At 35.4% G+C, this 23,252-nt stretch overlaps 4 protein-coding genes and 1 long non-coding RNA gene across 11 annotated transcripts; 4 read left to right on the top strand and 1 right to left on the bottom strand.

Moving 5' to 3' along the window:
- Positions 1 to 529: 529 nt before the first annotated feature.
- Positions 530 to 1,712, top strand: LOC110012829 (uncharacterized). Of its 2 annotated transcripts, none has more exons than XR_002288030.2 (2): positions 530 to 824; positions 1,064 to 1,712. It is a non-coding gene; the product is annotated as an uncharacterized LOC110012829 (long non-coding RNA). The 2 variants fall into 2 exon arrangements; XR_016062945.1 differs by having other exon boundaries at positions 984 to 1,712.
- A 2,578-nt stretch (positions 1,713 to 4,290) lies between these two features.
- Positions 4,291 to 6,249, top strand: LOC105174423 (RNA-binding (RRM/RBD/RNP motifs) family protein). Its single transcript, XM_011096526.3, has 3 exons — positions 4,291 to 4,581; positions 5,721 to 5,789; positions 5,897 to 6,249. Exons 1-3 carry the CDS (start codon positions 4,446 to 4,448, stop codon positions 6,139 to 6,141), a joined length of 450 nt encoding a protein of 149 aa, XP_011094828.1. The 5' UTR covers positions 4,291 to 4,445; the 3' UTR covers positions 6,142 to 6,249.
- A 1,976-nt stretch (positions 6,250 to 8,225) lies between these two features.
- Positions 8,226 to 8,941, top strand: LOC105174422 (histone H2B.9). Its single transcript, XM_011096525.3, has one exon. The coding sequence runs from the start codon at positions 8,388 to 8,390 to the stop codon at positions 8,799 to 8,801; it is 414 nt and encodes a 137-aa protein (XP_011094827.1). The 5' UTR covers positions 8,226 to 8,387; the 3' UTR covers positions 8,802 to 8,941.
- Positions 8,942 to 11,458: 2,517 nt separating this feature from the next.
- On the top strand, positions 11,459 to 18,858 carry LOC105174420 (arginine biosynthesis protein ArgJ family). 6 transcript variants are annotated; one of them, XM_011096522.3, is made up of 17 exons: positions 11,459 to 11,618; positions 11,740 to 11,868; positions 12,477 to 12,600; positions 12,805 to 12,878; positions 13,875 to 13,919; positions 14,165 to 14,215; positions 14,340 to 14,408; positions 14,556 to 14,614; positions 14,861 to 14,930; positions 15,356 to 15,436; positions 15,515 to 15,601; positions 16,130 to 16,252; positions 16,679 to 16,741; positions 17,417 to 17,494; positions 17,584 to 17,729; positions 18,080 to 18,150; positions 18,508 to 18,858. In XM_011096522.3, the coding sequence occupies exons 1-17, from the start codon at positions 11,559 to 11,561 to the stop codon at positions 18,588 to 18,590; spliced, it is 1,413 nt and encodes a 470-aa protein (XP_011094824.1). In that variant the 5' UTR covers positions 11,459 to 11,558; the 3' UTR covers positions 18,591 to 18,858. The 6 variants fall into 6 exon arrangements, 4 of the variants coding, with proteins under 4 accessions (XP_011094824.1, XP_088731484.1, XP_011094825.1 ...); XM_011096523.3 differs by having other exon boundaries at positions 11,467 to 11,618; positions 11,715 to 11,868; XM_088875357.1 differs by having other exon boundaries at positions 11,599 to 11,618; positions 12,484 to 12,600.
- Positions 18,859 to 19,104: 246 nt separating this feature from the next.
- Positions 19,105 to 22,480, bottom strand: LOC105174419 (uncharacterized). The gene is made up of 3 exons (XM_011096521.3): positions 21,832 to 22,480; positions 20,527 to 21,004; positions 19,105 to 19,847 (listed from the first exon to the last, which is right to left on the bottom strand). Exons 2-3 carry the CDS (start codon positions 20,974 to 20,976, stop codon positions 19,419 to 19,421), a joined length of 879 nt encoding a protein of 292 aa, XP_011094823.1. The 5' UTR covers positions 20,977 to 21,004; positions 21,832 to 22,480; the 3' UTR covers positions 19,105 to 19,418.
- Positions 22,481 to 23,252: the final 772 nt, after the last annotated feature.

Here is a 23,252-nt window from a genome sequence, read left to right as displayed (position 1 = left end):
GTAAATGTTACTACTTATCAATTACATGACCTACCCGTTATACGCAATTGAATAGTAAATAATAATTCCTATGATAATGAAAATATTTTTTCTCTAATAAAATTTCTGCAGAATTTACCACATAATTCAAAAATTTCGAAAAATGTAGACATTTGGGAACAGTACTTATAAATTTCTGTCGGTCCAATACATGCTTTGAGGTTGAGGATGACATTTTCTATTATAGATTTTCTTTTATGTAATTTTTTTGTCTTTTTTATATTTTTATCCTTGTGTCATTATTTTAAAAAATAAAAATTTCAAATGCATCATAAAAGAATTATAACCCAAATGGAATTTGATTGGATTTGAATCAAATATACGATAAGTACAATATATTAACAGTGTGATTGATATACAATTTAAAAAATAATAATTTATTATTTTATAATTAGTTTAATTTCACCAATCTTATTTTGAATAAAAATTTTCTGACACGGTGGATATATTTTGAGGATGAGAAACAAAGTTGAGAACAAGACCAAGCACAATGAATATGTCTTGAAAATCTGTGCAAGACAGAATAGGTAGGAAGATGTTTAAAGATTTCATGTTGACCAAAAGAAAAGAGAGGTTTGAAAAGGCAACAAAGCAAAAAAAAGTCTGATTACCAACTCTCGGTCGGTGTACTTTTTCTTAAATTCCTGAGAGAAAAAAGAGAGTGATATTTCGGGTCTTGGTCGTATTCAAATGTTTGCTGATGAAGCCGAGTAAACAATCAACAACCATTGGATTATTGCAATCAAGTTTCAAGATTCACCACCGTCACAAGGTTCAAGTTCGATGTAATGTCTCCATCACTCCTCTTATCGTTTTTCTTCTTTTCTCCTCTACTTTTTCCAGGAGGAATTAGATTACAATGAACTGCTCGCAAACTTAGTAAAAGACGTGTTTTCTTTGCTTTGATACTTGTTTGATGTGAACTCTACCTCTCTTCTCTCCAGTTAGAAAAATGAGATTGATGATATATATGTCAAAAGAAAAATCGAATAAAACGTGATTGGAAAAACTGGATTTTCCGTAGGGGAGGTACGCAGTGCAGGAGCGGCGCCGAACAAGGTCGTATTGCAAACAAGAAACAAAATACAAATCATTGTCAAAACTCAGTAGAAGCCATGAAAAGAAGAAACGGACTTGAAATTTAACGATATTACTCGAGCACGGCTACATCATGAGCACTCAACATTTTGCAGTTTTTCTTCCTCAAAAAGCGATCTACTTAAAAACACGGCTTTGAGAAATATCCTACAGATTTTATTACATACTTGAAGCAGAAGATCAAAAGCTTATCCTTTCCTAGAACGATCGGCACTCGGCATTATTTCCTCTGCCGGTTTAGACGGCGGCTGCGGCGGCAGCTGAACGCCTCCGCCGCTTCTATCTTGCGGTGGTGGAGAAGCTTTTGTCGCCGGAGGCGGCGGAGCAATGTCGTCCGGGAGAGGAGCGGAGAGGTTGTCGGGTATGACGAAGACGCCCTGGGATGGGCGCCGGTGGTGGCGGTTAGTTCTCTGAGACATTTTTGTGAAGCACTGTGTGAATGTGTGGTAAAAAAGAGGGCATAGGAGAATGGTTTATAGAGAAAATGGTTGGTTGGGATTATATAGGCAGGTTAAGTCAAGGATTATCCATTCACATTGGGATTCTGTGCAATAAATTGTCTAAATTTTTCAGAATCCTACTTCAAATCTTAAACAAATTAATACATTATTAGGTTTTGTAAATTTGTAACAAGAAACAGTTTACTTAACTTTTCCACATGGCTGCCTGCTTGTGTAACTTAGAAAATATATGTTTTTAACTTTATATAAATTTTGAGACTATGTTTGAATTGATTAATGGGATTGTATTTTTATATTAAATTAATATATATTTAATAAGAAAATAAATAAATATATTTTTACATAAATTACTGTTTTATAAATTAAAAATAAAAGATAAAAACATAAACAAAGAGGCTAAATTTCCAAGACCTTTTTGTCCCTTTTGACTAAAAAGACAATATACAAGTGATAAGAATGATAGTCCAATAAGACACAATTACAAGAGCTTTCACTGTTCAACACGTTTTTAAATGAGTCTGACATTATAAGTCCCTGGATATGTATTATCTATTATTAATGATGTTACAAATAATAGTTTCTTAAGAAAAAACAGTGATTGACAAATATTTCTCTTTCTTTCAGGCTCTCAATCTCTGTTTTCTAATGCTTTTTTGTTGCCTCCTCCCTCTTCCCGTGATACTGGTGAGCTATTTATAGATGGGCTTGGAGCAAGTCGTTCATATGTAGATCTTCAAAAGATATCTTTTTTAATGATTGTGTCTGACATCTTTCTCAACTTGCTTAGTGAGATCGTATTCGAGCTCTTAAAAATTTAGCTCACTGATTTATAAACTCTTCGTAGTGGTTCCTCATAGGCTTTTCCTGCTTGAAAATCTTTTTCTTTTTTCATCTACTTTTGCTTTTCTTCAGGGCTTAGACCTCTATTTGTATGACCTTCTCCACTTGATTATGTTCATTAGGTCGTAGGTTTGTATGTTCTCCCTCAGGTCGTGGATATCTACTTTTTCCTTATGTTATGGACTTCTATTTTTCCCTCAGATAAATTTTTTTGCTCAAAACGTAAATTTGTAGCTTTTGCTCGAGCCATAGATATTTTATGTTTTCCTTGTACACTCCCCCTTCGTATAAATTTTTTATTTTGCTCGTTGGCCTCTAATTTCTGTAGGTCTTTTAGATTTTCATTGCTGGTATGCTTTTTGTTGGTTCTTCGTGAACTTCGTTTCTTTAATATTATTTTATTATACCTAAATTATCGTAAAACACTCAGTGTACTGAATTCATTCATTGTGAAATTACACATGGATTGATATAATGAATGGCTTTAATTTTGGGGGATGAAGAATGTATATAATTATTGAAACTTATGTGAATGTGATATTTTAAATGAGTAAATTATATCTTATAAAAGAATAATACTAAATTTTTAATATGTATATTTAAAATGGAGCAATTTACCAATCTGTCTGTGGAGGTAAATAGCTTCACTTTAAAAAATAAATGAGGAGATAAATTGTTTTATTTATAAAAATACAGGGGTAAATTGAGGGACATAAAATAATAATTTATTTATTTATAATATTAAAAAAAAATATTTGTATTTTTTTCGATATAAAATTAAATAACCCCATCGAAATCATAACTGCTGAAGACACTTTTATATTTTTTACAAGCTGCTCAACTACTCCATCAATCTCCCATAATAGCTCACAAAATCACATGAACCATACAATGAACAGAAATCAGTGTGTACGATTGCCATAATTGCAGTGCAACTACCATTTTTTATTTTCAAATTATCGACGATAATGCAATCTTAAGATTTTTTATAAAAAAATTTCAGACTATTATAGTATTATTGAATCCATGGGTTATATAAATTAATGTAAATTTGCGTTGTTTTAATTCTTTAAATATAATTATTGTATTACTGGTTCTAGTTCAAGAGCGTTTGGGTTGGGATTCACCAGGTGGATTAAGACTCATAGGTTCAACCCAAAATTGGATTACTCATATTTTAAAATAAATTTATATGAGTGAAAGTTAAATAAAACTTATATTTTTATACAGGTTGGATTTGAATTGTTAATAATTTTTTTATGTGCAGAAGAAAGTGGGCCGGGGCTCCAAGTTCTAATGCTGATTTGATTCCATACTATGACCCGGCCCATTTACAAATGACATAAATAGTAACCTATGAAAGGGTATGCCTCATTTTATCACTTTGCTTGCTGATACTTGGGCCTTGTATTTGCACACCTATTTCTACTATAATTATGCCTCCCCTAAACGGAATTGTTATAGTTTACTCACATGTTGTCCTCATTTTTTTTATTCATATTTATACAACTCAAAAGGTGATTTCTATTTTTATTTATGAGTGAAGAAAGAACTGGTTACTGATCCGACTTAATTGAAATATAAAATTTGGACCTTGCATTTAGTGGTTTTTATTTATACCTCTCATGGAGAAAAAAATAAATAAAAATGGGCCGATTCTATGTAATTTCGCATAATATAATTATTGGAGATCAGTTAACCAAAATAAAATTAATTTTATTTCCCATTTACAAGAAAAGATAACGTACGTGATTTTCAACATCGTCAAAATGTTCAGTCATGTGACCTATATCAAATCATCCAACGGTTGATAATGGTGGCAGTGTAACGACAACCCGTGGTCGCGCGCCTACTGAATAATGCGAGTCTAGAGTTCTCCTATGAACGTTTCATTTCATCCCGAGTATCTTGTCGGGGGGGTTTTGCTAGGGTTTATAGCTAGCTTTCTCTCCGTTAAACCTTACCAAGATCTAAAATATATATTTCAGTCTTCAAAAGTCATACCAAATGGCATTCGCCTCCGCTTTTCGTCGCATTCTCAGCGGCTCTACCACGCCGTCGCTAAATATTCGCTCTCAGTTCGCTGCGATTCGCCTCAATTCTACGCTTGCGACCCTCACCTCCCCCAAGCTCTTCGTTAGTGGTATGCTCTGTTTATTTTTGTGCTCTCCTTCCTACTATATCCTAGCCCTGAAAACTTTTCTAATTTGTTAAGTTGTGGTCGGTTTTCTCAATTTGTATGAAATCTTACGCTTAATCAACTACTATGCGTTTTGTATATGGGGGAAGAATTTCGACCCTTCTTCTGCTTTGTTTAGCATGATCTGACTGACGAAATGGTAAATTGGAAATAACCTAAGATGATTCATCGATTTTGCACAGTTGACGGAGATGTCTAATGAGTACAACCTTGTGTTTTTCTTTTGGCTTCCTATTTGTCTGTTCATGCTTTGAAGTAGAAAGACCGGGCCGGCATCTCCTATTAAGTAGTAAGAGTACAATTAATTTGCGTAAAATTTTGCTAAAAGCTTGGGATCTGCGTAGATATCTGACTTTTTCTCCTTGTTGCTTTTGTTTTTCATGTTGCAAGTAGATATACTTAAATGTAATTATTAATCTTTCCAATATGTTTTGGAGCTCTGCGTCAAATGAGTATTCTTGGAAGTTGGGGATACCTATTAGTTGTCTTGACAATGCAGATACTTATCCTTTCATCGTCTGAGTAGACCATCATTTAATTCTAAATGGAGCTTGAAAGAGAAGAGAAAAAGATTGTGGTTTCCGAACTTTATAGCATCTAAATATAAAGAGTAGGTGCAGAAAGGGTTTTAAAGCATAACCCCAAGTGAAAATACAACTGTCATGGACCTTTAAAAATGGAACTAACATCTTTTTAATTGGTCTGAAAATGGTTCATTTTCATAGGTGGTGTCTAGTCTTGCACTTAGCATTGGTATTTGGATGTCAGATGTGCCTGGAGTTCCCCCATCAATGTCATATGCCTTTAGGTGCTCTTATTCCAATTATAATGTAAAGCTCACTGCCAACATTTGTTAACTTTGGGTGGTATTATGGTGGTTGACTTATGATTTATTATTCAAAGGGATAGAAGAATTGGAAAAATTAAAAACTGCAGGAGAAGAAAATACTCTAAATTTCCTTTTGTGTGCTGAGGGAGCTTCTTGATACAGTGTATGGTAGTTGGTAATCTTGTTTCTTGTAGTGCATATCATTCAAGAGTCTGTAAAAACTTTGTAATGTTCCTTGGTTTTCACTATACAGGTCTTTCAAGAAACACAACCGATGAAAATCTTTACAAGGCGTTTGCTCCATTCGGCAGGCTTCTTGAGGGTAATGAGATCTTGCTCTATTTCTAGGCACACTGCCTGTCTTAGATTTAATTGCATTCAATTCCACTTGATTTAATCTCTGAACTTCTGTCTGGTTGGTTTATCCAGCAAAAGTGATCATTGATAGAGGCTCCGGAAGATCAAAGGGGTTTGGTTTTGTTACTTATGAAACAGTGGAAGAAGCTGAGAAGGCACGTGAGGGAATGAATGCCAAGTTCCTCGATGGTTGGGTAATTTTTGTTGACCCAGCGAGACCAAGGGAAGCTCAGCCGCGCCAACCTCCTCGGCAAGACATGCAGTCTACTGAGACTGGGTTCACCACAAACAAGACCGTTGGATGGAGTGGTTTTTGACGTTCATGATATCATATTATTCCAGAATATTTTTCATTGTATTTGGCAAAAGCACATTATCTTCTGGAGAAACAATGCATATCATTACATGAGACATTATACTCCCAAGTCCTTGGGCACTAATATATACGACTATATGGGCATGATTGGTATATAGTAATGAAGTTAAGTGGGAATGGGATGAATTGAGGTGTGGAATAAAGAAGGGAAATTGAATAGCATTCCTATAATTGGTATACTCAATAAATTAGAAGGCATTATAATTCATTCCTTAGTTCCTTGCTTCATTAGTTGATTCTATTAATATAATTGATAATTAGAAAATAATGATTAGTAATAAAAATTAAATTATTTTTATGATAAATTTTTGCTTTAGTAATTTTTTAAAAGAATTATCTATTCATATTTCTTTTGAAAATGTAGAATTCAATCGTATGACAATAATATTTAATTTTTTTTTTTACAGAAGGTTATAAACAATTTATACAGCATCTCATATTTTTTAAAAAATATATATTTATATAAAGTTTTTTTTACAAAAGGTTATAAACAATTTACACAGCATCTCATATTTATATAAAATATATATATATATAAATTATTTTTTTTTCTAAAATAAAAAAATTAATTCGAATAATAGACTAATGTATTTAATCAGTGCATTTATCATTATTTATTTAGTACTCAATTAAAATTTTTCTTTTGAGTTAATAAAAATAATTAAATATCAAAGTGATCATTTTTTTCTTACCACGCATACATAATTATTTCTCAATACTCGATACAAAAATTATTTAAATTTAATATCAATTAAAACTAAATATTAAACTAATACAAGGAGAGAGAGAGAACTTTTATTCGGGAATAGCTGATACCATATTGGAGGGAGGGAATAGCTAATCCCTTATCTAAGCGAATAAGAATCCTCAAACTTAAAACATACCAATTAAATGTATATGAATTGACTCAAGAATACTCATTCGATTCCCACACCATTCTTACCTACCAATCATACCCTAATATGCTATAGAATCGTGTCTCTTAATTTTATGGCATGTTTATGAATCCTGGACGAGATAATTAGGACCTTGTGACCTTGATTTCTAGTATATGTAGTTTAGCTAAGTTTAATTATATTTGTTATATGATTTATCTTATATAACTAGATAGTACCCAAACTAGAATTTTTTACTAATTTTCTCATTCGAATTTCCTTATTCGAAGTTGGATGCTTGAGTGTCTCTGGTACTTCAAGTTTAATAAAAAGTATTAAAAAAAGTACTATTCACTCTTTGAGTAATAGTACTATAGTGTTTTATCTTAGATACTCTGTATTTTTCATATATGCATTTTTACCAAAAATCCTTATTCAAGAGTCTCTAGTCATGTAATTAGTTAATTTTCTTAAATTATACCTTAATTACATGACAAATGCATTATATTTTCTTTTTTGGGATCACATTATAAGAAGAGGGGTAGGTTTATCAGCTTGTTAATCATCCAAGTTTCTTTTTGCCACATTGTGGTGCATTTATGTTGGGTTTTTACTCTTTTTCCATTCTTTTTAATCTCAATAATCAACAGCTAAAATTAGAATGCTATTCTGAATCGATTGTATTGTCATATATATATATTTGAAAAAAATAAATACCATGAAGAAACAAAGTAGACGTTTAAATTTTTAGAAAAATTCCTCCTTTTCATTGATCAAATTGAAAAATGTCTTGAGAAAGTGTGATTGAAAGATATTATTAACATATGTAAAAATCTATTTTAAATATGTAAAGGAGATATAATTTTATATGCATAAATATATTGTTGATAAAGTACGAAATATAATAAAATAAAATATAAACTGGTTAAAAATAAATAAGTTGCAGCAGTAGAAAGTAGAAAGTAGAAAGTGAAAAGCATAAGCTCAAGAAACGAGCTCCACCCGATATTGGGCTGAGGATCGCAAATAATACGGATCTACAACAGATAGACCTTCCAACTCTTCGTATTTCATCCAACCCCTCAATTAAGCGTAATAGGGCATAACCCTAATCCAACGGCAGCTATGCCAACATCACCTCCATCCGCGTGAAACTCCAGGGAACCAATAAGAACACACCCCGCTCTCTATATAAAGAATCCGCCACCTTCGTTCTCTTCTAAAACCAAACTCTTCCCTTAATTCGCTCAATTCCGTTCTTTTAACTCTTCTTCTGATTCCTTGAGATACATTCTCCCACTAATTTCGGGAAATGGCACCAAAGGCAGAGAAAAAGCCAGCGGAGAAGAAACCGGCCACGGCAGAGAAGAAGCCGCCCAAGGTAGAGAAGAAGATTGCGAAAGAAGGCGGCGCCTCCGATGGCAAGAAGAAGAAGAAGATCAAGAAGAGTAGCGAGACTTACAAGATATACATATTCAAGGTTTTGAAACAGGTGCATCCAGATATTGGAATATCGAGCAAAGCTATGGGGATTATGAACAGTTTCATCAATGATATCTTCGAGAAGCTCGCGATGGAATCGTCGCGGCTGGCACGGTACAATAAGAAGCCGACGATTACATCGCGAGAGATTCAGACTGCGGTGAGGCTGGTTTTGCCTGGTGAGTTGGCCAAGCACGCCGTTTCCGAGGGTACGAAGGCGGTGACTAAATTCACTAGTTCATAGAATAATTATCATTTTATTATGGTCTATTGTTGATTGGAGAGATTTATGACATTGTTATGGAGATATTAGGTTAGATTTGTGAAAGGAAACATAATGGATTTAGGGATCTCAATGGAATTTACTGATGCTTTTGCTTGAAATTTTGTTTCCGCTCTTTTCATTTGATATTGAATAGTTGCTCAGAGAAGTAAGCATTCGAATTCACAGATTGCACCAAGTTATCATATGAATAAGCACAATCAAACTCTCCACAAGGGAGACATCAAATGTTAAATGCAGTTTCACACGATAAACCAACATGCCATGTATCAGGACAAACCGACATTTTTACATAAATCACAGATAAGCCGAATTGCAACTAAATGCATTTGATGAAAATTTGTATACTGGAGCTTTATTATAAAAAAATGAACTACAACCTGATATTCATATTTGTCTTTTTGGATGTACTGTGAAAATTAATCTTAATGATGTACTAAGAAGGTTTGAGAAACTCTTTTGAAAATATTATAACTTCTCTTCACTTTTGTATTTGTCTAAAAACTTGCATCCACGAATTTCTCTATTATAATAGATAATCTCAATTTTTTTTTTATATTGTATTTAGTGCTTTTAGTATTAACCTCTATATCGTCGACCCCATTAAAATTAAAATATATGTCATTTTGGAAGTTGAAATATATACATTTTTCTAGATATTTTCTAGTGAAATGAAAAAAAGATATTAAAAACATCCTATATTTTAAAGAAGTTTAAAATTGAAAAATATTGAGCAACATTCATAGTGTAAAAGAGGGAGATGACATTCATTATACAGGTATAAAATTAATTATTCATGACAATAAGATCATGATATCAATTTTTATCAAAATTTGGAAAAAAAATCAAAGCAGCTGTTCTATATATAAAATAGTAATTAGTTTTTTCTTTTTTTTTTTAATAAATGTATGTTTCATTAATAAAATAAGATTGTACAGTACAACAGTGCTCAACTGGTGATTTCTCCCTCGACAGGCTAAGGGATACGCCATAATCTATATAACGCACATGAACTAACAGAACGAGATAAATTAACACTGATAATCTTCTGTCTAATATCTTCCACAATAATGGTGGCTATGATATTCGGTGGTCGCTCCGTATGCTCAAAACGTCTCAAATTTCGTTCCCTCCAAATGTGGTAAATGCAAGCAGCCAGGAGTGCACAATAAGTCAAGATAAATTAACAGGAGTGCATAATCTATATAACGCACATGAACTAACAGAACGAGATAAATTAACACTGATAATCTTCTGTCTAATATCTTCCACAATAATGGTGGCTATGATATTCGGTGGTCGCTCCGTATGCTCAAAACGTCTCAAATTTCGTTCCCTCCAAATGTGGTAAATGCAAGCAGCCAGGAGTGCACAATAAGTCAAGTTAATGATATGTTTACCTCTCTATTTCTTTGCAGCCCACTCAACGTCCCGTGACCACTCTCTATTAGGCCATTCAAACATAACAATCCGTCGAATTGCTGTCAGGCATCTTCTGGCATAACGACATTGAAAGAATAGATGAGTATGTCTCTCCATTGCGCCGTCATCGCATTATATACAAGCACCTAGGTATGATAGCCATGGTTTATAAGTTGTGGACAGTTTCCCCAAAATCGTAAGCCATAGGATGAAATTATGCCTGAGGATTTTCAGGGAACTTGAAAGTAGTGAAGACCAACCTACTTTGGGTCCAATAGCTTATAGAGAGATGCAACTGTAGGTCATCCTATCTCAAAGCGCCAAATAATGCGACCTGTCTTGCCATGAATTATTGGCAATGCATGCAAAATCTCCAAGCACTCAATGTCCATAATGAGAGGCCAATGCCATTGCCCCTCTATAATAAAACTGCTGAGCTTGTCCGCCGTCCGAAGCCCAAGCATACGTGGACCCTGTGGGAATCTTTCAATAAGGGGACCAAGGTGATGTCATGGATCATGCCACAGATAAAATAAATTCCCATCACTAATCTGATAGCTCACCATCGATCGAAGCAAGGGGCGTAGATGAAGGAGTTTCCTCCAGCCCCACGAACCTCCATTGTCAGTGATCGTCCATACAGATTTATCACGTAGTCGCCCGTTATATAATCATTCTATTCAGATGTTCTATCACATCGAATAACATCACACAACTAAAATAGTAATTAGTTATTGGGTTAAATAGAGCTCTTAACAGGTAGGGTAAGATTCTATCCAAAATCATGTTCAAAAGTGATATATTTTATTAAATAACCAGTCGTCGCTGCAGGCGATTCCCGCAAATATAAAAAAGAAATTATAATGTGAAATCAAGATAATTTTTTCTCATAAAAACAACAATCATGGTTTGAGGGTGAGAAAAAAAAAAGTAAGTTAAAGAAAAGAAACTTGAGATAATAAAAAAAAATATATTATAATTATCAATTTAATAAAGATAAAGAAACTTATAAGAAAAAGAAATATGAAGAAGTTTGATGTGAGAGAAATAATGAAGCAGCGATTGATAGAAAAAAAATTATAATTATAAAATTATTAAAAAAATTAAAATTATTATTCTAACTAATTTTTTTGTTAAAGAAAAAAGTGAATTCAAGGATAAATTTGGTATTCAAAAGTTGGAGGGTTTCTTTTAAGAAAGTAATTTCACATCATTTTAAGTTGGTAGTTTCTTAGTACAGTAAACCCTAAACTCTTTTTATCATCCTCCGACTGCATTTGAGTTGATTGATACGCAATGTCTCTGTTTGTTCCTCACTATGTCTGCATCAAATTCTCCTATCCGAATAAATACAAGGTTTGAACTTCTCTCCCTGGTATACATGTGGAATTCGGATTAACTTAATTAAAGTTGAAGACAATGGAATGCGTTTTCTCGAAATGTTTAATACAGTGATTGAAGAAAATACATTGTGTAGATATTTCACTCAGCGCAACATTCGAGAATGAACACCAGCAGAGTGTCCGCTGTAGTATCTGCTCAGCAAGATGTGTCAAATTACATACCAGCAGCTCCAATATTACTGCCGGAAGGGCCATGGCATCAGGTCGGTATCAAACTTTCATTTGTTATTAAATTTGACGTTGTTTTAGTAAGCATACATGTGTTCATTGTGCACATTGTACAGGTATGCGAGTATGCATGTGAACTTGAAAAATGTGATTCTATTGTTAATGTATATTATCGATTGGCTGTAGTTTAGTTTTTGCTGTTTTTACAGCAAAGTGGGAAAAATACTTCGTGTTGGCTATTTTCAGGTTGGATTTGACTTGGATGCTTTTTTTTTTTAATCATTAAGTTGATAGATAAATAAGATAATGGAATTTTTATTTTTTTGTTTCACCAAAATTTGAAGATGTAGCGCACTTGAAAGGTTTTAGAGTCTGACTGTATGGGGCAGAATGCAATTAGGTTCTTACAGGCACTAGTTTCACTGATTTTGATGTTGTACACTTGTGGTAGATGCTGCAATTTCTTAATTACAGGAAGATAATAAAACAGTTTATTGATGAACAGATTGAAATTGTTACTTTTGTGAATATCACAAAAATGGCACTATTTGTCTTGTGCTCATGCCAAATTTAATACACTCTATGCTATTTGAAGCTTTTTTTTAATGTTTCTTCAGGACTTATGTAGATATCAATTTTCTAGGTTCCAGGTGGAGTTGCAGCAGCAAAAGGTTTTAAAGCTGCTGGGATGTATGGTGGACTGCGTGCAGTAGGAGAGAAGCCTGATCTTGCACTGGTGACTTGTGATGTGGATGCCATATCTGCAGGTTTTCTCTCCTTATCTCAAAAGTTGGCTGCATCCTGTTGTTCAAGTGGTTCATATGCTTTGCAGTTGAAACTGTTATTCTAGTTGGAATTTTTCACACATTAGCTTCTTATGGCACATAAACAAAATTTTCTGAGTATCAGCCTATTGTTTTCTTAGAGAGGTTCTATATATCCTGTTTCCAACAATGCTATTTATTTTGTAGGTGCATTTACAACTAATGTGGTTGCAGCTGCACCTGTATTATACTGTAAAGAGGCGCTAGAAACGTCTACAACGGTATGTTACTGAAAATACCTAACCATGCTGGTTGCAGATGGTGCTCATAGTCCAGGGCCGGGTTTTAATATCAGTGGGCAAAACTTGAGCCAGAGTGTATTAGATATATTAGGTTATTTCATCATAACAATTGGTCTAGCTGCTTATAAGATTCATTGAGATGTTTGTGCAGTTATCAGAAAACCAATTTGATGTCTCAAAAGATTCAAAAAAGGCTTTAAGGTTAGTCACATTGCATGATTAGTTATCAATATAATCTTACAAGCCACATATACCCCAAGTAAGCAGTAATCCTACCCCAAGTAAGCAATAAGTCTTGCTTGCTGATAGTTTGTATTTTCTTTTAAAATATGGAGCATGTGTAGAACATTAACTGATCATGCTGTGTTACTTTTAGGATATACATTTAAATGTTAAAACCATTTCCAAGTATTCCCATCGTTATGTTGTTTTAAACATTTGCAAGAGCAATCTAACCTTTAACCATTAACATTCTTTGGCAAAATTATATTCTTCTTGTTCCTTTTATATTCTAGTGACTACCTTGAATCCTGGCCCATCAGAGAGGAATACTGTGGAATATTACCATAATTGCATACTACTGGAATGATGTGAATAACCGTGGGATAACTAAACCGCTTTCTGACTTATATTGAACAGAAAGTAAAGAAGGAAATTACGAATAAGCTGAAAACAAAGTAATCGACGGGATTAAAAAATATTATTCAATTGCAATTTTCTCCTGGCTTCATCTTTGTCATATCCCATCCTAGTGTTTGCTTTTTCTATGAGAAATAGCAGGTACTATCCCCGCATGTGGTCCTGGTTATTTGTTTCATGGTGCCTAAGCTTGTGAATCATGTTGATTATTTATTTACTTTTCCTGATTTCCTCGTCGCTGATATTCAAATTCTCACCCCACTTCCTCCTCACACAACATGAAGAAAGAGAACATCTTCAGATGACTTAACTGATGTATGTGCTGTAACATTTCAGGCTCGTGCAATACTAATAAATGCTGGGCAAGCAAATGCTGCAACGGTAACTCTTGTTAACCCTATGCTACTATTCATCTGAAAATAGGTATTACTTGGTCCCAACAAAAAGAGAAAAAGGTAAAATTTTTAATTTTTGTTTAAGACTCAAATTAGAGGACCTAGGATTCATCCGTGCTGTTTTCTTTATTACTGCCCCATGGAACTTAGATCATTCTCTATGTCACTGCCCATTTATTTCACATGAAATAATATTATCTAATGGAGCTAAAATCCCTTAAAATTTTATAGGGAGATGCAGGCTACCAAGATGTTATAGACTGTTCGCATGCCCTTGCTGAGGTAACCATTCTCAGTATGTTTTAATTATTTGTTTCTTTCGTCATTTCCTTTCTTTTGGTTTTTGCCCCCTATTTTTTCAATTGGAGAGATAGCACTTTCAGTACTAGCATCCTAATGAATGCAGTTGCTGCAACTGAAGCCAGAGCAAGTTTTGATTGAATCCACTGGTGTGATTGGTCAACGGATCAAGAAGGTAAATTCAGACTCATCATTAATATCTGTATACTTCAGCTTGAAGCATGCATGTATATGATATCCTCGAGGTTTGATCAGGCGAGGCAGACTGCTCATTGTGGTTGTTCACTTGGCATTTAACAGAAATGCTGTTATTTTTATGCAGGAGCCTCTTCTCAAATCACTACCTGATTTAGTAAACCTGCTATCATCCACTGTTCAGGGGTAAATTCTTCCAAATGGATAGATAATTCCCTTGTCTACCGATAGATTTTAGACCTCGATGGACTTTTTATTTCCAGCGGATCTTCAGACATTGATGCTGGGATGACTATGTTTCAGCTTCTTCCCCGGCCCTTTGATTCTTCAGTTGAATCTAAATGATTGCACGTCCTATCATTTCTTTTAATTGCTGTGTTTATTTCTCATTTCTACTTTTACTAGTGTTGAAAATAGTTGTTGGATTTGCAGGGCAGATTCTGCTGCTGTAGCAATAACCACCACTGACCTTGTAAGCAAAAGTATCGCAATTGAATCTGAGGTGTGTGCCATTCTTTTGTTCGATATACGCACTCGTAGTTGGACAATGTTTTTATCTGTTACACAAAATTTTAGACTCTGTTCTGAGCTTGAGTTATGTTCTCGTTTTATCCACTGTGACGTACATCTGGAGGCTGCTTTGCTGTGGGTGGATAACCCAATCTTAGTAATGTATAGTATTCCCTTACCAAAAGGCTACTCTGGAACTTTAATTCAACAATTTGAAGCATCTTCATGGAACCCGCATATAGTTATGGGATGCTACCATCTTCAGAATACTAAAAACTCAAGATCGGCTCTCTGGATGCATGCATAATGCATAAACAAGGAATTAGATTATACATTTTCATCAAATGAATGACGAACGGCCAACATTATGATAAATTGATGTTATCCCATTTTTATTGATATATGTGATAAATTCAGGTTGGAGGAACTCGTGTTAGAGTTGGTGGTATGGCAAAGGGTTCTGGAATGATCCATCCCAACATGGCAACAATGCTTGGGGTGGGTTCTTAAATCTCCTTCTGTATTTCTAGACCTTAGCATAAATGTTCATACTTTTTAATGTTTTAAAGTTTACAGGTTATAACAACAGATGCCTTGGTTACAAGTGATGTCTGGCGAAAAATGGTGCGAGTTGCTGTAAACCGTAGTTTTAACCAAATTACTGTAAGTGACAAACTTTGTCCTATTTCTTCCTTCTGGTGGAATTTATGTGACTGGGGTTGAAAGGCACCAAATAAACCCTTCGGCAATATATGCACCTGTCATTTGCACAGATACTTGTGGTTTGAAGATTGATAGACCCACCATTCACAGCTGGAACAAGTAAACATGTATGAATATGTCCAGGAACCTCTGAGATTCTTCCATTTCCTTGTTCATGGTTGATACATTGTTCTCGAAGTTTACAACTAGTTGTTAATCATTCTCTTGATTAATAATCACCTGCTTAAGGAAATTTCCCAGTCTTATTTGTGGAACGCATGTGAATTATTGCATATTCTTTTAGCTTAGGGTACGGGAGTTTCAAGTGCGATCCTGAGCTGAGATAGATATGGTTACCATCTTCTTTTGACAGTTCATGTGTCATACACCTGACTCTACAATAAGAGTTGCTTTTTCCTTGACAGTTAATGAGTGAACAGCTACTGAATAATGTGCACTTCAATCACAAATGAGGATGTTTCTTTGCAGGTAGATGGAGACACCAGTACTAATGATTGTGTAATTGCTTTGGCTAGTGGCCTTTCAGGAGCAAACAAGATTTCTTCTTTAAATAATTCTGACGCAGAACATCTGCAAGCATGTCTTGATGCTGTACGTAAATTGATTTCAGTTGGTACCAATAATTACTTGTTACTCCCTTGCCATATGCTGATCTGCTATAAGCTTTTTTCTCGTTTGTGTCTCCGGCAACTCTGCGACAAACTACAATCAGGTTAAAGTGCTTATTTCTTGCAGTGAGTTCCGATTTTTCGTGTTAAAAGGAACTATTAGTTTCTTTAGGATGATAAATGCCATGAAGCTGTATCGGAAAATAGAGTGCTAATCTGAGTTACTAAGGTAAAATAGGATGAAATATGTCCTTCAGGGTGTGGTTTAATAGTATAGTATACCTTCAGTTAACTTGACGTAATAATTTGGACCCTTCAATTGTTTTGGATGGTTTCATGAATTGATTAACCCACTCTTATAAAGGGAGGGAATATGAACGTAACATGGAAATTTGTACATTTGTGTCAGGTAATGCAAGGTCTTGCAAAATCGATAGCTTGGGATGGTGAAGGAGCAACATGCTTGATCGAGGTCCGCATCTTTTGTAAAGCATTATCATTGATTGTTTCAATAACCTTTTCCATTTGACAATCTGAAAATGAGGGGAACAATCTGCTTATGACTTGGAAATTAGCTGATCATGTACGAAAAATAGTATCAGATTGGTTGGTCCGAGCCCAAATATAAGATAATCTATCGAAGCTGCTAAAAGTTCTTTTTCTCAAAGCCTTTTGCTTGTCCATCAAAGTTGCTTTCCTTCATGTCAAACTACTTTTTCCTGTTAGTTTTAGGAACATCTACCCAAGATCTGCATTAGTGATTTGAAAGTTCTAAATGCTAAATCTCCTAGTAATTGTTGGAAGCAATTGGAATTCCCTAATATCTGCTGCCATGCGTAACAATTGTAAACGGCACATCTGGCCTTCTGAAATAAAACATAAATAGCTTGTTCATAGGTAAATTCTGGATTAAGAACCATAAGATTACCTGTCTGAATTCACCATCGGCAACATCGAATCAAGTATCTACAATTTGTACTGCTGAAATAATATACTGCATTGAAGATGAGAACAGCCTGCTTGGAGTTTCTCTGGTTGCAGGCAACCATGGGTATTAACTGAAGGAATATTTGTGAGCCCATCAGTTCAATAGAAAGGTCAGGCTTTAGATAACTTGGCCTGATTTTACTTTAAATATGATGTGCAGGTCAAAGTATCCGGAGCAGGAACTGAAGCTGATGCCGCAAAGGTTGCACGATCAGTGGCATCTTCTTCATTAACCAAGGCATGGTACAATGTGTACTGCAAATATCAGATTAAAGTTGTTTCAATTTAAGACTTGCTTACCATGAATTTCCATTATCTTTGTTGTAGGCTGCAGTATATGGCCGGGATCCGAATTGGGGGCGCATAGCTTGTGCTGCTGGTTATGCAGGGATTCCTTTCAATCCAAATAAACTCCGAATATCACTTGGTGATATTCTATTGATGGAGAGTGGCCAGCCACTGCCGTTCGACAGGTGAATTAATACTTCAAATGAAAAAGAAAAATGTATTTCACTTTAAATAATCTAGGGAACCACCTTGTTGTGGGTGGCTTCCAAGGGTACAGCCATGCAAGGGACTTAGCAAATGCACCGAGTTCACCTCTATTACTTTAATTAGAAAGTGCTTTGATTATGAGTGAGCAGCTGTGAAGAGTTTCATGCTTTTTCTTGACTTCTTGCTACAAGGCTGTTGCATTTGCTTATTATGGACTGCTTCTGAGCCTTTCCCCTTACTCCTGCACAACTGGTCATCTGTAGGTTCTCTCCAGTTAGAGCAGTTGATTCTGTATTATTCGTTCTTAATATACAGAAAAATGTTGCAGGGCTGCTGCCAGTAATTATCTCAGGACGACAGGTGAAAAACATGGAACGGTCATAATTCAAATATCTATTGGTAAGTTGAAGAAATGTGTTTTCCAATAATCTGCAATGTATTTATATGGTATCTTCAACCCCCATTGAACGCCTACAGCCCACACATAGCTGACTAACCAGAAAAGAGAAGAATGAGGAATACCCAAAAGTATAACGGACTAACGGGAGAAAATTCTGCAAGTTGCCATGTTTCTATGCTTGGTGTTGCTTTAGACAGTTGATTGTCCAACGAATTAGTCAATATCAGTTGTCTTCTTTATGCTGTTATGAACTGCACACTTTTGTGTAGAAGCGGCCTGTATCATAGGTGATGCCATCATCAAAACTAATATTGCTCTTTCATCACCTATCTAACTCAATTACTATTTTTCATCAGGTGATGGTCTTGGGAGTGGGCAAGCATGGGGCTGTGACCTGAGTTATGACTATGTGAAAATAAATGCGGAGTACACAACATGAGTGAGTTCCTCAATTGCACTTATATGATGGAACAGTCGCATTGCACTTATATGTGATGGAACAGGGAATGGGCTCAGGATAGTCGTGCGGAGCTTCTTGTACTCGAATGGATCCTTGTGTCAAAACATATGGGTCTACAATATACTAAGCTGGGACTGTGAAACCATGTAACTTATAACTCTGTTTTCTGATGCCATCTTATCTGTTACTCTGCTCTATTCTGCTTTGGAACACTAATTATGCAATTGTTATATTGAGCTTTTGCCAATCTCCAAGTCTAATTAGCGGCCATCATAAAATGGGCACATTTGAAAAATTAGCTTCCGCCTCCTTCAGGCGGTACAAAACTCCATTCATCTCTGCATTTGAGACAAGCACCAAGCTTGAGCATTGAGTAAGACAGCCCAGCTCCAACAATAAATTTTCAAGTCTATATTCCAACAGTTTGGATAAGTTCAGGGAATACCAAGACGATAGTATCCTAACATGCCAAGACAATAACAAGACCATAATATTTCCAACATACAAATGTAATGGCGAGACCTTAATATTCCCAACATACAACTTACAATGACATTAACAAGGCCATAATATCTCCAACTCACCAAGACATTAAAAAGGCCATAATAATTCCAATATACTAAGACAATAATAGATCCAAGTATCTAATCAGTAAAAATCACAGAAACTGCGCTTAATACACCTTAATACAGCAACCCAAAAAACACCTTCCCACGATCACCTGCAAGTTTCACTCGTCAACAAGACCCACCTCAACTTATTTATTTACACTGGGCGAGATAAAACAAGAGTTACATAACAAGTTCATCATCCTGTGGCCTCTGCAACTGGAAAGTGCGACTCTGTCATAGATTCCTTCAAAAAACTGCTTCCGCAGAATGGATCTGGACTCCCAGTAAAACCTAAGGTGCTCGCCTGGGGCTCACTAAAACCAACCAATCCATGATCATCACGAAAGGGCTTGATCTTATTGGAGACCCCACCACCATTTCTCCGAGCTTGCTTCTTGTCTTTTCCTTTGTTGCCTCGTGTGCATTTGCCACCACCCTTCTGCTTGTACTTCCCAGACTTCTTACCATCACTGCGATGGCGTTGATTCTTATTTGATGGAACATGTGACACTGATGTAGGGATTGGATCATACACATCGGGGGCCCAGGTTACTGACAGCCTTTGAGGTGGTTTACCCTGCTTTTCACGGCTACCTTTCATGGCAGATACAAGCTTTGAAGGAGTCTGAGAGATTATTTTGTCACACAGAAAAGAGATGATGCAACTGTTAACAATATATTCACAAGATACAAAACCCTCATATATGTACCATATAGATCATGCTCATAGGGGAAACAAGCTCATTCAAACTCCAGTGACTCACTACTAAGATGGGAGATGAAGGTAAACAAGGAGAACAGTACCCTCATTAGTAAAGTCACATTATCCAAAAACTCAGAAGAATACCAAAAAGCTTTACTCACGTGCACCCTCCAGAAAAAGTTTCTGATGCAAATAGTTAAAACAAGACCGTATCTCTCATAAGTCGGAACAACAAAGAAAAGTAATTACATGAATGTATAACCTCGTATAAAATGCTAGTGTATGAATCTATTAAAATCCTTTACACAAGTTCCCCTTCACTCCGAACCCAAGAAAAATGACTACACATGAAACAGATACCTCGGAAAAACTGAGAGCATAGGTTGAAATCATACTTTAAAGGAATATATATGATCAAATAACATTATCTGTGTCATTCCAATTATGTGCCAAATAATGAGATGCCAGTTTACTACTATAATTCGCCTGACAGAATTCAGCAAATGTCATTACTCAATAAGATCTATATCACATGGACAGTTTGTATGCCAAAGAATAAATCTGAGAAGATTGTTGTCGAGGGGTCAGATTGAAAACTTACAGGCAGTGACATGGACCGTGAATAGGATTGATTAACAGGTTGACTGGAACCATTCACTTCAGAGACCTCATCATTTAGACCTTCCTCCTGCTTTCCTTCTCCACCCAAGAACACATCTCCAGAGGATTTAGGTCCACAAAGAGTGGGAAATGTTGCACACTTGCTAAAGCATTTCTCAGAAGCTGAATTACCAGACTTACTCTTATCCAAGTGGTTGCACTCATTTTCCTTCACCACAATGCCTATATCATTCTTCCCAGAAGACAAGTTGAAGCCACTAATTGATATTCCGATGTCTTCGATGTTCAGAAATTCAGTCAAACATGTTTTCAGGTCACTGACGGAAATATCCGTCGAGTCGTACTGAATTCCGTTGTGTGGATCCTGTGAAGACCCACTGCTGCTTATATCTAGACATGCGGGTGTATTACAAGGAACGCAAACTTCCATCTACAACAGGAACAACTGAAGAGAAGAGCTGTAAATGCAAAAAATAAAAATTGATTGGTTATAATAAGGAAAGGTAGCACAGGCACTGCCAGAGACAAATGGATTACAAGTACATCCAGGTGAGATCCAACTAAAAGAAAAGGTAAAATTTGATTATACTGAAATAGAAACAGAAGGAAACATAAAGTAGGGCTGTTTTTACAGGCAGAATAATACTACCATTCAACTACATCCACCCCTACCTCTTATATCCTAAGAATGTGCTTCAAGAATAGTTACAATACCAACTGAATCCCATATATTTACTGGAAACTTATATATCTAGGCATTACCTCATTGCTCCAAAAGATTCATTAAATAATTATATATCTCCTATCTGATCATGTTGTTTGACCATTATGAGAACAAAATTAAAGCTAATATGCATTTGACCTAAGATCACAAATCTTAGCTGAATATTCGATAATTCATAGGTACGTTAATCTTCTATCCACCATTTTAAATCCATCTCACAGATCCTTATTAGCTAACATTTGCAACATACATTGACTTCAAACACAACTGAGAAATATCAGAGAGCACATCAACCACTGAGTCTAAGAAATAGATAATGAATTTGGATCTGTTTCCTCTGTTTCATAGTCTCACCACAACATCGTAAGAGCTTATAAATGCAATGAATTTGACCCAGGGTGACAACAATGAATATTCATAAAAATATCCATACAGTAGGAAATAACAGAGAATAATTTCGCCAGTCGGCTAAGTATAAGCAAGATACAACCAAATGTCAAGCTAAGCATATACCTTTGCCGGCGAAACACTAAAGGAAAAATGCAGAATAAGAATAATTACCTAAAGAAAGTACCGTCGTAAATCCAACCGCCGTCGAAAATCCTCCAAACTAATATACGATATCCAACCGACAGAAAATAGGAGGGTCGGAAAACCGCGATAGCTCAATTTCCAAACAACGATAGCTCCACCGCCAAACTTACCAGTATTCTTACGATATGTGAACAATACCTCGCCGGAAATTGATAAAAAGCGGAAAAACCCTCGATGAAAGAAACGGAACCTAAATTCAAGTAAAATCTATGGCAAAACGTTAACTACTGAGATTACCACGCCGATCACTTTTCTGCAGATGTTTCAGGCGATGAGAACACGAGGCGCCATAGAAGGAGGAGACGTGTGGGCGCGTGTGCAGAATCAGATCGTTGGAAGGCACCGAATGCATCGTTCGATGCTCTTCTATTCACAGTTCTCCAACTTCTCTCGTAATTTCTTGTACACAGTTAAATTTTGTACAGAGCGAACAAAAATAGGAAAATATATATATTGCGAAACGATTTTTCAGTAAAATCGGATTAGATCCACATGTAGATCATCAAGTGGCGGAATGATCGGCATCGGAAAATGGAACCCTAAGAGAAGCGTTAGACTCGTGAGATTTACGGAGGAGAAAGAAGATGAATTATCGGATGATGAACATTTTTCCAGCTATAAGTGTGCGGGCTTTATTATATGGTACATGCCACTTCCAAATTACTGTTCTATCCCCAACTCTCATTCATTTTTCAGATAAAAAGAAAAATACTACTTCAATCAGATTATAATATTACTTCTAATTACGTTTACTGATGTGAAAGTTTACCTGCCAAAATTGCTCAAATTGATTGAAAATTTTGAATTTGAAAGAAAAAAACATTGTCGTGATGTGCATCATTTTTATACTTTGATTAAAGTAGCAAATTCTAGGTATGATGATGTTGTTCAAGATGAGGAACTCATGAGGGGCAAACATGTCATTTTACACAAGAGTGGAGATATTATTGGGAGGAAAGACCTGGGGACGGATATATGAAAAGCTCTTGGTCAACGTGGACAAAGTCCAGTCCTGATGAGGTTGATCTTGACCGTACGCGTTACTGTAAGACAAAATCTTACGGTTGCAGTTACTCTGTGTTAGCCTGCGGCAAAAATGTATATTTGGATAATTTGGAGTTTCTTCTAACATATATTTTCGGAAAGTATTTATAGAGGATTGAATGTTTTGTAAGTACGGATTTATTTATTTTTTTATGACTATATCTACACCGACAAAAGAGGAAAAAATAGTTCAAATCCCTTTCTTTTTTTGGTATAATTACAATCTCCTCCTCTAAAATTAGGAAATTACATCTAACACCCTTAAGGTTTGCTTTCGTCCAATAAATAAGTCTCTTTTTTAGTCAAAAATCATTAACTTTGCTTATATTAACAGAAAACTGAAT

This window comes from Sesamum indicum, linkage group LG11, assembly GCF_026168435.1.
Source record: "Sesamum indicum cultivar Baizhima isolate 11 linkage group LG11, ASM2616843v1, whole genome shotgun sequence".
NCBI lineage: Eukaryota > Viridiplantae > Streptophyta > Magnoliopsida > Lamiales > Pedaliaceae > Sesamum > Sesamum indicum.
This window is presented reverse-complemented; position numbering and strand designations above follow the sequence as displayed.